Consider the following 14,840-nt stretch of genomic DNA (forward strand, 5'->3'; position numbering starts at 1 on the left):
ATCCAACCAAAGAGGCAAAGGATCTGGAACACTACATCAAAAACTAAGGATGTAATGTATGGTGATTAACATAACAATAACAAATTTTAAAGAAAAAAAAAGAGGCAAAGGATCTGTACTCAGAAAACTATAGAACACTCATGAAAGAAATTGAGGAAGACACAAAGAAATGGAAAAATGTTCTATGCTCATGTTTTGGAAGAACAAATTTTGTTAAAATATCTTTTTTTTTTGATTATTTTATTTATTTATCTGAGAGAGTGAGAATGAGAGAGAGAGAGAGCACATGAGAGGGGGGAGGGCCAGAGGGAGAAGCAGACTCCCTGCTGAGCAGCAGGGAGCCTGATGCGGGACTCGATCCCGGGACTCCAGGATCATGACCTGAGCCACCCAGGCGCCCCAAATTTTGTTAAAATATCTATGCTACTTAGAGCAATCTACATATTCAATGCAATCCCTATCAAAATACCATCCACTTTTTTCAGAGTTGGAGCAAATAATCCTAAAAAGACCCCGAATAGCCAAAGGAATGTTGAAAAAGAAAACAAAAACTGGCGGCATCACAATTCCAGATTTCAAACTTTATTACAAAGCTGTCATCATCAAGAGTATGGTACTGGCACAAAAACAGACACACAGATCAATGGAACAGAATAGAGAACTCAGAAATGGACTCTCGACTCTATGGTCAACTAATCTTCGACAAAGCAGGAAAGAATTATCCGATGGAAAAAAGACAGTCTCGTCAACAAATGGTGTTGGGAAAATTAGACAGTCACATGCAGAAGAATGAAACTGGACCATTTCCTTACACTGTACACAAAAGTAGACTCAAAAAGGGTGAAAGACCTAAATGTAAGTCATGAATCCACCAAAATCATAGAACACAGGCAGCAACCTTTATGTCCTCGGCCACAGCAACTTCTTGCTAGACACGTCTCCAAAGGCAAGGGAAACAAAGTAAAAAATGAACTATTGGGTTTTCATCAAGATAAAAAGCTTTTGCACAGCAGAGGAAACAGTTGACAAAACCAAGACAACCAACATAATACTAGAAGATATTTGCAAATGATGTATCAGATAAAGGGTTAGTATCCAAAATCTATAAAGAACTTACCAAACTCAACACCCAAAGAACAAATAATCCAATCAAGAAATGAGTAGAAGACATGAACAGACATTTCTCCAAAGAAGACATACAAATGGCCAACACAGACATGAAAAAGTGCTCAACATCACTCAGCATCAGGGAAATGCAAATCAAAACCCCAATGAGATACCACCTCACACCAGTCAGAATTCCTAAAATTAACAAGTCAGGAAACGACAGATGTTGGCAAGGATGCAGAGAAAGAGGAACCCTCCTACACTGTTGGTGAGAATGCAAGGTGATGTAGCCACTTTAGAAAATAGTATGGAATTTCCTCAAAAAGTTGAAAATAGAGCTACCCTACAATCCAACAGTTGCACATTTGCACTCTAAAGGTACAAATGTAGTGATCCAAAGGGGCACGTGCACCCCATTGTTTATAGCAGCACTGTCCACAATAGCCGAACTATGGAAAGAGCCCAGACGTCCATTCACAGATGAATGGATAAAGATGTGACACACACACACACGCGCGCGCACACACACAATGGAATATTACTCAGCCATCAAAAAATGAAATCTTGCTATTTGCATTGATGTGGATGGAACTAGAAGGTATTATCCTAAGAGAAATCAATCAATCAGAGAAAGACAATTATCATAGGATCCCACTGATGTGTGGAATTTAAGAAACAAAACAGAGGATCATATGGGAAGAGAGGAAAAAATAAGTCAAGACAAAACCAGAGAGGGAGACAAACCATAAGAGACTCTTAATCAAACGAAACAAACTGAGGGTTGCTGGAGGGGAGCGGGGTGGAGAATGGGGTAACTGGGGGTGATGGACATAAAGGAGGCCATGTGATGTAATGCGCACTGGGTATTATATAAGACCCATGAATCACTGACCTCTACCTCGGAAACCAATATTACATTTTATGTTAATTAATTGAATTTAAATTTAAAAAATTAAAAAATTAAATTATCTCTGGAAGAATAAAAAAACAAAACAAAACAAAAAACAATAAGTTTGTCAAACTCCTCAATATCATAAAAACGTAAAGTTGTTTTTGTTACTCATAGTATTATATTTCAATATCTAAATGTACACTATTTCAATATTCTAATTGGAGAATGACAAGCATAATCTATGTATATGTGTGTGCATATTTATACACACACATATAAATACATGTATATAGGGAAACATTTACTTTTTGCTCATGAGTCATTAAAACCATCATAGAGGGTTGACATCATTAAGATGGTAAAAGGGGGGACACGCAGCTAACATTGTCTTCTTTGCGCAACTCTCCCCGCGGGTTCTCTCTGGGCACAATGGCAACTCTTAAGGAAAAACTGATTGCACCAGTTGCAGAAGAGACAACCATCCCAAACGATAAGATCACTGTAGTTGGTGTTGGACAAGTTGGTATGGCGTGTGCCATCAGCATTCTGGGAAAGTCTCTGGCTGGTGAACTTGCCCTTGTGGATGTTTTAGAAGATAAACTCAAAGGAGAAATGATGGATCTACAACATGGGAGCTTATTTCTTCAGACACCTAAAATTGTGGCAGATAAAGTGGATATTCTCACATATGTTACCTGGAAACTAAGTGGACTACCCAAGCACCGTGTAATTGGAAGTGGGTGTAATCTGGATTCTGCTAGATTTCGCTATTTTATGGCTGAAAAACTTGGCATTCATCCCAGCAGCTGCCATGGATGGATTTTGGGAGAACATGGCAATTCAAGTGTGGCTGTGTGGAGTGGAGTGAATGTGGCAGGCGTTTCTCTTCAGGAACTGAATCCAGAAATGGGAACAGACAACGACAGTGAAAATTGGAAGGAAGTGTGTAAGATAGTAGTGGAAAGTGCCTACGAAGTCATCAAGCTAAAAGGATATACCAGCTGGGCTACTGGATTAAGTGTGGCTGATCTCACTGAATCCATGTTGAAAAATCTATCCAGGATTCATCCAGTGTCAACAATGGTGAAGGGGATGTATGGCATTGAGAACAAAGTCTTCCTGAGCCTTCCGTGTATCCTGAACGCTCGGGGCTTAACCAGTGTGATCAACCAGAAGCTGAAGGATGATGGGGTTGCCCAGCTCAAGAAAAGTGCAGATACCTTGTGGGACATCCAGAAAGACCTAAAAGATCTGTGACTTCTGGCTTCTAGGCTGTAGAAATGTAAAACTATGATGTGATTAACTGTGAGCCTTTAGTTTTTCATCCATATACATGGATCACAGTTTGCTTTTATCTTCCTAAATATGTGAATCTGGGCTCACAAAATCAAAGCCCATGCTTGGTTTAATGCTTGCAATATGAGCCCTTGAACAAATAAAATTAACTATTGCAGTGTGGAAGAAAAAAAGATGGTAAAAGGGGGGGTATTGGGTGACTTAGTTAAGTGTCCCACTCTAGATTTAGGCTCAGGTCATAATCTCTGGATTGTGGGATCAATCCCCACATCAGGCTCACACATCCTCCTCCATGCTGGGCATCTAACCTGCCCCACCTTTCTCTCCCTCCCTCTAAAAAAAACAAAAGATGGTGAAATACATAGTTCACACTTTAGTAATTCTCATAAGCTCAATTAGCAACTTTCACATAAGACATCAGTGGGCAAATCGCAGTACTCAAGGGTGAGGCTGAAACACCCCTTGGACCACAGAGATCAAGAACGACAACATTTAAAAGGGTAAGAACAATTTCATGTTGACCACAATGCACCTCCCCCAGGCAGGATCTAGAGCAGATGTCTTTCTTAGGGTCCATGGCTGGTGTGCTTTGGAGTTCCTGGGGCCAAGTCTAGAATGCACAATTCAAACCAAAATGAGTAGAGTATGGTAAACTGTGTGGGGTCTTCTTTAAGGGATGCTTATGGTAAATATCCTGGGAGTGGACACTTTTTCACAAAGACTACTGGGAAGTCATACCGGAACTTACTTTTGCCTATGACTGTGGGGGCTTTTATCTAATGTATTTGCTGTTGGGTGGATCTACATTCAGTTCAAATCCCCTGCAGGCAGTCTGGTTACACGAACTGGAATCCAAATCAGCAGCATCAAGAAATTGTTTAGCTACACTCTCAATAATACTTCCATATCATCCTTATTAAAAACAACATAATGCCACAGCAGTTCAAAAAGAAAGAAAAGATAGAATCCATAAACCGTGGAGAAAATTAATCTCAAATAATTTGAGATTTAGGGTCACTGGGAAAAAACATTATTAATGACACCATCCCACGGCTTTAACAAGTGCCCCTTGAATAATGCAGGGGTACAGTGTATCCAACCCCATGCAGTTGAAAATGTTTGTAACTTTGACTCCCCAACACTTGATAGCTTACTGTTCAAAAGAAACCTTAGCAAAAACAGTCAATTAATATATACTTATATAGGGGTGCCTGGGTGGCTCAGTCGTTAAGTGCCTTCGGCTCAGGTCATGATCCCAGGGTCCTGGGATCGGGCCCCTCATCGGGCTCCCGGCTCAGCAGGAGGCCTGCTTCTCCCTCTCCTACTCCCCCTGCTTGTGTTCCCTCCCTTGCTGTGTCTGTCTCTGTCAAATAAATAAATAAGTCTTTAAAAAAATATATGTGTATATATATATACTTATATAAGTGTTATATTTGGTATTCCTACAAAAAAGGAAGCTCAATTAAAGACAATGTTAAGAAAATAAGGGGGAGATAATACATAGTACTGTACTATAAGTAAATCTGACTATAAGTGGACCCATACAGTCCGAACCCATGCTGTTCAAGGATCAAGTGTACTTTATCTGTCTGTTTACCGGCAACCTTGATGATGTTGGGGCAGGAAAAGGTGGTGCAGGATAACACTTCATGTAATATACATCAGTGTTAACACATTAAATCCATTTTGTGTTTTTAGTGAAAATATATTGACTTCAAACACATTGTAAGCAAACTATTGCAAAATCATTGTATGATCATTGGTCAAAATACCCGTCACAAGCACTCAAGAACCATTCTTGCTCCTCTAATATGATCTCTGAGTTGTGCTTTCGATGCTTTTCAAACTGAGGCTAATTACTGAGTAAATGTGGATTTATAATAATTTTACACTCTTATAGAAGAGTTAGCTATACATTCCTCAGTTATCTGTGAAAATTTCGTTATTTCAACTGAATAACTAATGTTCTTGACTTGCAGAAATTCCTATAATGAAGATACATTCAGCTTTAAACAAACTATCACTGTATTTGTCTTAAACAGCAACTAGCAAAAACATTTAAAATTTAGAGTGTTTGGGGCGCCTGGGTGGCTCAGTCGTTAGGCGTCTGCCTTCGGCTCGGGTCATGGTCCCAGGGTCCTGGGATCGAGCCCCGCATCGGGCTCCCTGCTCCGCGGGAAGCCTGCTTCTCCCTCTCCCACTCCCCCTGCTTGTGTTCCCTCTCTCGCTGTGTCTCTGTCAAATACATAAATAAAATCTTTAAAAAATAAAAGTAAATAAAATTTAGAGTGTTTGTTTCACTTTAATATGCAAATAATAATGCCCTGTATACTTAATTCATCATGACTTATTTTACTCTTATATGTCAACCACAAACAACATCTCCACGTGGACGTTTTTCGTACATTTGACATTACAGTGTCCTTAATCTCCCGTGGGAAAGTAGGTGTGAATGAATTCCCATCATACGATAACCCCTCATGTCTGTGAGACAGCAACAATCAAATCATTTTGCATGCCCACGAGCACCGAAGGCTTAGCATGAGATGATTTAAGAGTAAAATTACTAATATTTGCCTCCAAAATATCTCAAATATGGTCAAAAGAAAAAAAGAGACACAGTGAAACTAATTATCCCTCTCCAGACATCCACCCGCCTTGATCCTTTCAGGAATATTAACAAATACATTTGACTATTGTATAACATGGGTTTGAACAGTTGTGGGTCTACTTATACACAGATTTTTTTTTTTATAAATATAGTGCAGCAGTGTAAACATGTTCTTTTTGTTATGATTTCCTTAATATTTTCTTTTCTCCACCTTACTTTATTATAAAAATACTGTAGAGAATATGTACAATATACAAAGAATGGGATGATTAACAGTTACTGTTTTAGGTAAGGTTTCGGGTCAACAATACTGTACTTGCATGACAAAGAAGGAATGGTTTTAAGTTTGGGTACTATAAATTACACACAGATTTTCAGTTCTGGAGGGGGTTGGTGGCCCTCAGACTGCACTGTCCAAGGCTACAATGTAATTGATTTAGGTCATTTAAATTTGGATTTTTCTCAATAATAAATACTCCGATTTGGAATCATGCCTGAAAAGTGGTACTGATTTACTACTTTCCGCTGTGAATTCCCCGATCTTTCTTTATTTATTAAAGCTTTATTTATTTATTTTGTAGCGAGAGAGAGAGAGAGAGAGAGAGAGAGGGAGAGAGAGAGAGAGAACAGGGTGAGGGACTGAGGGAGAGGCGGAGAGAATACCAAGCATTTAGCACCAAGTCCAAACTGGAGCTCGATCCCAAGACCCTGATATCATGAGCTGAGCGGAAGTCAAGAGCTGGACGCTTAACAAAGCTAGCCACCCGGGCACCCCTTCACTGATTTTAGATTTGCCTTTCCATTGTACACTTTGCCAATTATTTGCATCTTTAACATTTTTATCCCTTATAAAAGTTTTTTTCTGAACCCTATATTAAAAACAGAGGCTGTTTATCAATCGTTACATTTCTATCCAGCATGCTTGCTCTGATGTTGAGTAAGGGTTCAGTTCCAGGTAAAGACTTTACCACCATTCTTGACATTTGTAAGGTATCTCCCCAGTATATATAATTTCATGTTGAATACTTCTGATTAATTAAATTTGCCACATTCTTTACATTATAATGTTCAGAAAGTTTATAGTTCTGCTTAAACACTTTGCCACATTTTTTAAAAATTTGTGTGTTCTCCCTACTATGTATTACCATATACTGATAATATTTGAGGGGTAAAGACTTTGCCAGTTGTTTACATTTGTGAGATTTCTTCCCATTATGAAATACCTGCTATTGAGTGAGTTTTGAAGACTAGTTAAGAGGCTTGCCACACTTACTACCTTTTTAAGTTTTCACTTGATTAAGGATATAATGAGGTACAATAAGATTTGAGCTTTCTGAAAAGATTTTCCTACTGGGGTTCTCTGGAAACTTGAGTTCTCTGATGTTTATTAGGATTTGACACTTGATTGACATTTCCCCCAGATTCATTACATTCGTAAGTTTTGTCTCCTTTATAAATACCTTGGGAATTATGGACAATAGAGTACTCACTAAAGGCCTTCCTAAGTTCGCAACACATGAAAACTTGCTCCAAATTAAGTATTCTGTGGTATTCCACAGTGATGTTTGGATAAAGACCCTCTTGTGTTAATCAAATTTAGAGAGTGTGCAACAAGGAGGGATTATGTGTCGGCGGGAGAATAATGAACGCTCTGAAAAGGACTTCTCAAATCAATCACATTAGGGATTTTTATCTTTATTTTTAAATGTCTAACATTCAGAAATGTATCAGTGAATGACTAAACCAATGTTATATTTGAGGGTTTTTTTTTTTTAAAGATTTTATTTATTTATTTGACAGAGAGAGAGAGACAGCGAGAGAGGGAACACAAGCAGGGGGAGTGGGAGAGGGAGAAGCAGGCTCTCCGTGGAGCAGGGAGCCCGACGCGGGGCTCGATCCCAGGACCCTGGGATCACGACCCGAGCTGAAGGCAGACGCTTAACAACTGAGCCACCCAGGCACCCCACCAATATTATATTTGAAACGGTTTGAATGAAACTTTCAGCACAGACTAGGTGACTCTCCAGAATTTTCATATTCCAGAGAATATGTATGTTGAAAAAATGCATTATATTCCCTGGGTTCAAAGACATTTTTCTGCAAATGACTTAAGGTGGGTTTTTTCCCCTGAATGTTTTCCATCCTTGATCTGGTCTGTCAGTAAGGATTTCATTATGGTAACTGTCCCACTTGGGTTATACCCATCATAACACCCTTCCTGCCTGCCCTTCACTACCCCCATCACCTTCCCAGTCATTCATTAAGTATAAATACTCAGGGCCAGTGCTTCCACATCTTTCCGTATCACTCCAGAAAATAAATATTCCTTGCCTGTCTTTCCCAACAGGCCTATGATGTTGCGGAAAGACACAACTAAAAGATACAAAATAAGTTATACCACTTACTGTACTCATATACATATACGTTAAAATTCTAATGTGAAAAAATCAATAAACATTATAGTACATCATCAATGGAGAAAAAGGAAGTACCAGGGTTTATTCCATCATGGAGACAAAAACGGACCAAATTACCTTTTAGAGTGCCCCAGAAGGCATTTAGAACACAGCACACCCAAGTAAGTACAAATGAAGAGACACATGGAAAAGACAAGGAAAGTTTGTGACACTTGACCACAAAAGCTGCTCACCCTCCCTGACACTCCACGGCAACACTGTGAGAAAACTCTTAACTCCCCTCAGGAGACAAACAAATGAGTGACCTGTATGTTCAAGGCTTCATTGGTCTGGCTTCTTTCCTGCTACCTGCTGGAATAGTTTTTGTCATGCATGACATGGAAGGCAGAAGCAAAGAGAGCACCCTCTGAATGTCCTGTAATGGTTGCTCAGAGAAAAGGTGAGCAATTTGTTCAAACAATGGAGAGACTGCATAGCTGAGGACAGAGAGAGGAAGCTACCATGGGGTCTAATGTGAACCACAATTTTTTTTTTAAGATTTTATTTATTTATTTGACAGAGAGAGAGAGAGAGAGAGACAGCGAGAGAGGGAACACAAGCAGGGGGAGAGGGAGAGGGAGAGGCAGGCTTCCCGCTGAGCAGGGAACCTGACGTGGGGCTTGATCCCAGGACCCTGGGATCATGACCTGAGCCGAAGGCAGACGCTTAACGACTGAACCACCCAGGTGCCCCATGAACTACAATTTTTTAAACTGGGGAATTACAAAAATTGAGACAATACAAATGGACAGAATATAGAATGTGTCTGACAGGCCCCTGAAATTACTAATATATCTGTTCTCCGGTAGAAACCAAGTTCAGAATACATGGCTAGGAGGCTTTTTTTAAAAATTATCTAATTTCAACAAAAGATCACAAGCCATACAAAGAAATAGAAAAATATGTTCCAATCAGAGAAACAAAATTACGGGCCCTAAATTGACAAAGAACTCTTAATAGCCTGACACAGAAATCAAATAACCATCACAAAGATGCTAATGGAGAAAGAAGAGAAAATGGATAGTGTAACTAAATGTTATCAGGAAAACTATGCACGACCAAAATAAAAATCCAAAGAGACAGGAAATATAACAATAATCAACCAGAAATTGGGAGCTGAAGAATATAATCACTGAATTCAAAAACACAACAAGGGGTCAGTCACAGACTTGATCAAGCAGAAGAAGAATTAGACAACTTAAAGACGCTTTGTTGTCAATTTTCTACTGAGAGGGCCAAAGACAATGTGGAAAAGGAGAGAGCCTAAGTGACTCGAGAAAAACATCAACACATGGGCCAATATGTACATTAAGGGGACCCCAAAAGGAGAGAAGAGTGAAAGTGACCAGGGGTTTACATGAAGAACTAAAGACTTGTACTTCCCACATATGTTGGAAAAAAGGGACAAATGCAACTAGTTCAGTCAATTTAAAGTAGGATACATGTTAAGACATGAATACAAGTGACACTGATAACTAACCTACAGAAAATCGCAAGTGAAAACAGAATTTTGGAACAGCATGACAGAAGCAACTCATCTTGTACAAGAGGAGCTCCTGTGAGGTTAGTAGTGGGATTCACAGTAGACCTTATAGGAAAAAGTGCAAGGGACAATATATCCAAGTACTGAAAGATCAAAACATCACCACCAAGAACACTTTTATCTGGCAAAACTGATTTCCATGAATGTAGAAATGAAGACTTTCTTAATTAAAAAAAAACCCCGAAGTTTACCAGAAGACTTGTCCTACAAGAAACATTAAAGGAGGTCTTTCTAGGTGAAATAAAAGGATTCTAAACAGTACCTGAAACCACATGACAACATAAAGCTCTCTGCTAAACATAAATATTTACCCAATTACAGTAATCTATAGTATTGTAATGAAGTAGCACAAATCATTTTATTTCTGCTACAGAATTTTTTAAAAAATAAAAGCATAAAAATAATAAATCTGGGTAAATAAGTACACAACATAAGAGAATTTGTGATACCAGTAAAATAAAGTGGGTGCAGGGGTGGAGATGATAAGTAGAAGAGTTGTCTATGCAATTGACAATATCAGTTTAAAACTGTTATGCCTTTGACATATTTTAAGCAATTTCCAAGGTAACCACAATGAAAATATGTACAGAAGACACAAAAGTGAATGAGAATGGAGTCAAAGAATATCATGGGTGTAACATCACAATTAAGGATAAAACTTAATATGTAAACATGATAGAGGTATAAACTGTTTAAAAATTGCTATCAATTCATAGAAAGTGTTTCTCTCACGCAAAGAGAATATACATTCAGAAGGGGTGATGAAATTAATGATATTATTATGACAATTCACCTACACGATACAATATTCACTGAACACTAACCAATGAAAGAAATACACAAGATGAGTCACAATCAAATATGTATGGCTGGTATGTGTACAAATACATACATAATTAGTAAAGGGCATAAAGCTGATTCATATTTAAGTTAAACTCACACTGTCTTGAATTGTACGAAGTTGACAATTGTCATGTTATAATAAGATACACAGATAAAAATGATACCACGACTAAATGTTGTGGAAGATCCCATACAAAAAGAAGCATATTATTATGGAATTGTGGAACCAGAATAAGGCAAAATGTAACCAAAAAATTAGAAATTTTTAAAAAATTTTATTATGTTAATCACCATACATTACATCATTAGTTTTTGATGTAGTGTTCCATGATTCATTGTTTGCATATAACACCCAGTGCTCCATGCAGAACGTGCCCTCCTTAATACCCATCACCAGGCTAACCCATCCCCCCACCCCCCTCCCCTCTAGAACCCTCAGTTTGTTTCTCAGAGTCCATTGTCTCTCATGGTTCGTCTCCCCCTCCGATTTACCCCCCTTCATTTTTCCCTTCCTGCTATCTGAAAAATAGGTAAATTTTTATTTTATTTTATTTTTATTTATTTTAAAGATTTTATTTATTTATTTGACAGAGAGAGAGAGAGAGCGAGAGCAGGAACACAAGCAGGGGGAGTGGGAGAGGGAGAAGCAGGCCTCCCGCGGAGCAGGGAGCCCGATGTGGGGCTCGATCCCAGGACCCTGGGATCATGACCTGAGCCGAAGGCAGACGCTTAACGACTGAGCCACCCAGGTGCCCCGAAAAATAGGTAAATTTTTAAAAGGAAACCTTCTATGTAACTATAATTTCAAACTGTGACTGTGTACTGATGAAAAACAAGCATTTTGAATTATTAACATGCTTTCATTGGCAGTAGGCTTGTAAAGAATATTCATTAATACAAACATAAAGAACTCTAATGGAAAATTTTATGACTACGTACTTAAAAGACATTAAAAAATGTATTATGTTATTAATATATCCCTCCTCTTACACAGAATGCAAGGCTATAAGCCATTCTTTAGAACCAAGCACCCAAACAAAAACCTTTCATTTTGAAATGGAAAACAACATGAAAATTGTAAAATGTGCCAGCAATCACTTTATAAAAAATAAATATTTGGGATTAAATTCAGATATAGTCTCAGGAAAGCAGAAGAAAAGACTAATGGTTAATTTTTCCTATAAATATAAAATTGAATTTATAAACAAGATTTTTTTTAAATATGGGAATTTTGCTAGTTATCCACCACACTTCTTCTAAGCAAATGCCCATGTCATATCACCAATTTTCATGTAAAAAATTCAGAGATGAATCTGATATATAACTAATAAAGTGAAAACACACTTCACAAAGTCAAAGAACTTCATATCATACAAAATTATAAAATGATGTGATTATAAATAAATAAGGTAACAATTCAGACTTTATTATAGCCTGCAAGTTCTGAATTCTAAATGTTCTAGCTCCCCAATGGCATTAATTTACATAGAAATTTTCGGATTCAAATAGATACATTAAATTAATTCACCACTGAGAAATGGAATACATAGTGGAAATTTCTAATTTTAGTTGATATAAAGAAAAATGAACTTTTATAGTGAAATAAAGGAGTAGACTTTCCATTTTAGGAAGGTGTTTTGTTATCTGATGAACTTACTGAATGTCCATTATGTACGATTAAGATTAAAGCCTCCACAAGACTGAAAAGCATAAACCAAAAAACATCTGATATCTGTCTCTCGTGTTCTGGGATTCCTACACCAAACCACAATATGCCCACCGCTACCCTGACACACTTCTCACAAGAGGCAAAACAGAAGCTAAAGGGCTTAGCATAGAGATACTCAGAAATAGTGAGATTTCCCCCAGGCCCTCCCAGCAATGGAGAAGCAATCAGATTGTGGAGGCCCTCCCACTCCCAGGAGAGTCCCCTGGCCCTCCCTGCGGATGTGACGGACCATCACTGGAGCTGAAGGAGAATCCCTAGAGAATGTAAGAGCTTGATAATGTTGGATAGCGGATATCCCTCTGTGAGAGGGAGAGAAATAACTCTAGGCTTCTCAAACAAATTTCCATTCAAGGAGAGCTACTTGAAACACATTTTAAGGTCTGTCTTCCTCCTTCACATTTGGACCTCACCTCTGTCATCTGCTACATTCATTCCCACCTACCTGGATGGAAGGCTACTGTCTCCTTTCTCTTCACATCCCAGAGCTGCTTCTCTTGCTCCAAAAAGATGACCAGGTCTGGCTTCCACACAACAAGACCTGTTTAATAGAAAAAATGAATAGGAGTATTACTGGAGAGTCTAACTTTCAATCCACTACTGTGCTCAGTGGAGAAGAGAGGACATTGTAGAATTCTAGAAAATGATTTCCCAAACACTGTTGACCAACAGCCCCCACTAAACATGTAGGAGAAAAAAAAAAAAAAACATGTAGGAGAAGTTTCAAATTCTCACATCATGACCTCCACTTTCAAGTACTACCAATACAATAATAAGGACTTAAAATTTCAGTTTAAGATGTGGGCAGTACCATTTTTTTTAAATGTTAATTCTTTTGGAACAGCCACACATCTTTTGTTTTTTTTTTTAAGCATTTTGTTTTTATTTTTTTAAAGATTTTATTTATTTATTTGACAGAGACAACAGCGAGAGAGGGATCAGGGGGAGTGGGTGAGGGAGAAGCAGGCTTCCCTGGGAGCAGGGAGCCCGATGTGGGGCTCGATCCCAGGACCCTGGGATCATGACCTGAGCCGAAGGCAGACGCTTAACGACTGAGCCACCCAGGTGCCCCTGGGCAGTACCATTTTTTGCCACTCACTGTTTACAACTGGCACTCATCTACAGAAGTGATGATGTTCTCTTAAGGAACAGGAAGCTAAACCATGAAGATTTTTCTCTACATCTACAAACCCCTACTTATTTCCCTTACTGCCTGGATCTGAATTCCCAACATTCAAAGAGGAATCTTCTAATACAGTCTTCACAGGAAGGAACAAAACCCTGAGTGTGGTTTGGGAAGTCTGGAAGGAGTTATTCTCACCCAGGAAGAGGAGGTGTCCGTAGTTCTCTAACATCACATCCCTGTACAATTCCCGCTGAGTGTGGTTCAGGCATCCCCACTCCTCCTGAGAGAACTCTATGGCCACATCCCTGAATGTCAGCAGTCCCTGCAATAAATACCACAGTTACCGAGTGGCCACTGGCAGAGTTCACAATGGTCCCTAAGATGGAAGAGGGTGTTAATGTCACCAGCTAGACCCCAAGACCTGACCTTCACTGCTCACCTGTTTATAACCACCAACTTTTATCCCACATTTTACTTAACCTCCTCTTTCCACCTTATCTTTTACTTCAGTCAAAGGACTCCATGGGCAGAGTCTCCTGTGTTGGAAACAGAAACTATCCAACAAAAAGTTATGACGGTCATGAGGAAGCACTTGGGCCCGACCAGTTTGAACTTAACCCCTGACTCATACCTGTGTAGATGGAGCAAGGAGTAACCCATGGAGCGACCAACAGTTCCTTTACCTCATTACAATATGAAAATCTCCACGGAAGGAGCAGCACAAACACCATTTTCATAACATACAAAGTATGTATAGAAATGTTGTCTTCATGTGCACGTGTGACCATATGCCCAGCTCTACATAAGATGATGAAGCCCCTCTTGCTGAATTTCCATCTGAACCCTAAGTAAAAGGAATCTGTCCCCACTGGCTCTGGGAGTCTCTGTTTGTAAGTTATTCCTTGTGATCTCCTTATTGGCTGCAAATCAAGTTTCCTTTGTGTCACAAGCCCATCTAGTGTAGTTTCTATCTGTGACTCTATTATACTTCAGGATTTTAATACACGCAAACATGTTAATTAAGTGATTCTTGTATTTTTTTTTTTTTTTGCCTGAAAATACAAAGAAATAAATAGAAGGTAACTCTGTTAACCTAAGTGTGGAGTAAAATAAAAACTTAGAAGATGGAGGTCTTAGAACCTCCAGTCCTAGAAATCATTATCTCTGCTACACAAAGGTGAGAGCCTTCATTGTCCAGTGGAAAGTGATGTGAAGGGTCAAGAAAGTATTCTTGAGACGT

General features: G+C 38.8%; 3 protein-coding genes across 3 annotated transcripts in view; 1 reads left to right on the forward strand and 2 right to left on the reverse strand.

The window, feature by feature from the left end:
* Positions 1 to 14,840, reverse strand: part of LOC113935796 (zinc finger protein 724-like) — a 31,803-nt gene that overhangs the window by 15,653 nt on the left and 1,310 nt on the right. The window contains 2 exon segments of the mRNA XM_035725235.1: positions 12,920 to 13,015; positions 13,796 to 13,922. Of these exon segments, the coding sequence (XP_035581128.1) occupies positions 12,920 to 13,015; positions 13,796 to 13,922 (223 nt within the window).
* On the forward strand, positions 2,429 to 3,426 carry LOC113935865 (L-lactate dehydrogenase B chain-like). Its single transcript, XM_027618471.2, has one exon. The coding sequence runs from the start codon at positions 2,429 to 2,431 to the stop codon at positions 3,254 to 3,256; it is 828 nt and encodes a 275-aa protein (XP_027474272.1). The 3' UTR covers positions 3,257 to 3,426.
* The window catches only part of LOC113935793 (putative protein ZNF720), a 169,199-nt gene continuing 168,260 nt past the window's right edge, over positions 13,902 to 14,840 (reverse strand). The window contains exon 7 of the mRNA XM_035725237.1: positions 13,902 to 13,922. The gene's annotated coding sequence lies outside the window, so the exon portion shown is untranslated. The remainder of the gene's footprint in view (positions 13,923 to 14,840) is intronic.

Source organism: Zalophus californianus, chromosome 17 (genome assembly GCF_009762305.2).
Source record: "Zalophus californianus isolate mZalCal1 chromosome 17, mZalCal1.pri.v2, whole genome shotgun sequence".
Lineage (NCBI taxonomy): Eukaryota > Metazoa > Chordata > Mammalia > Carnivora > Otariidae > Zalophus > Zalophus californianus.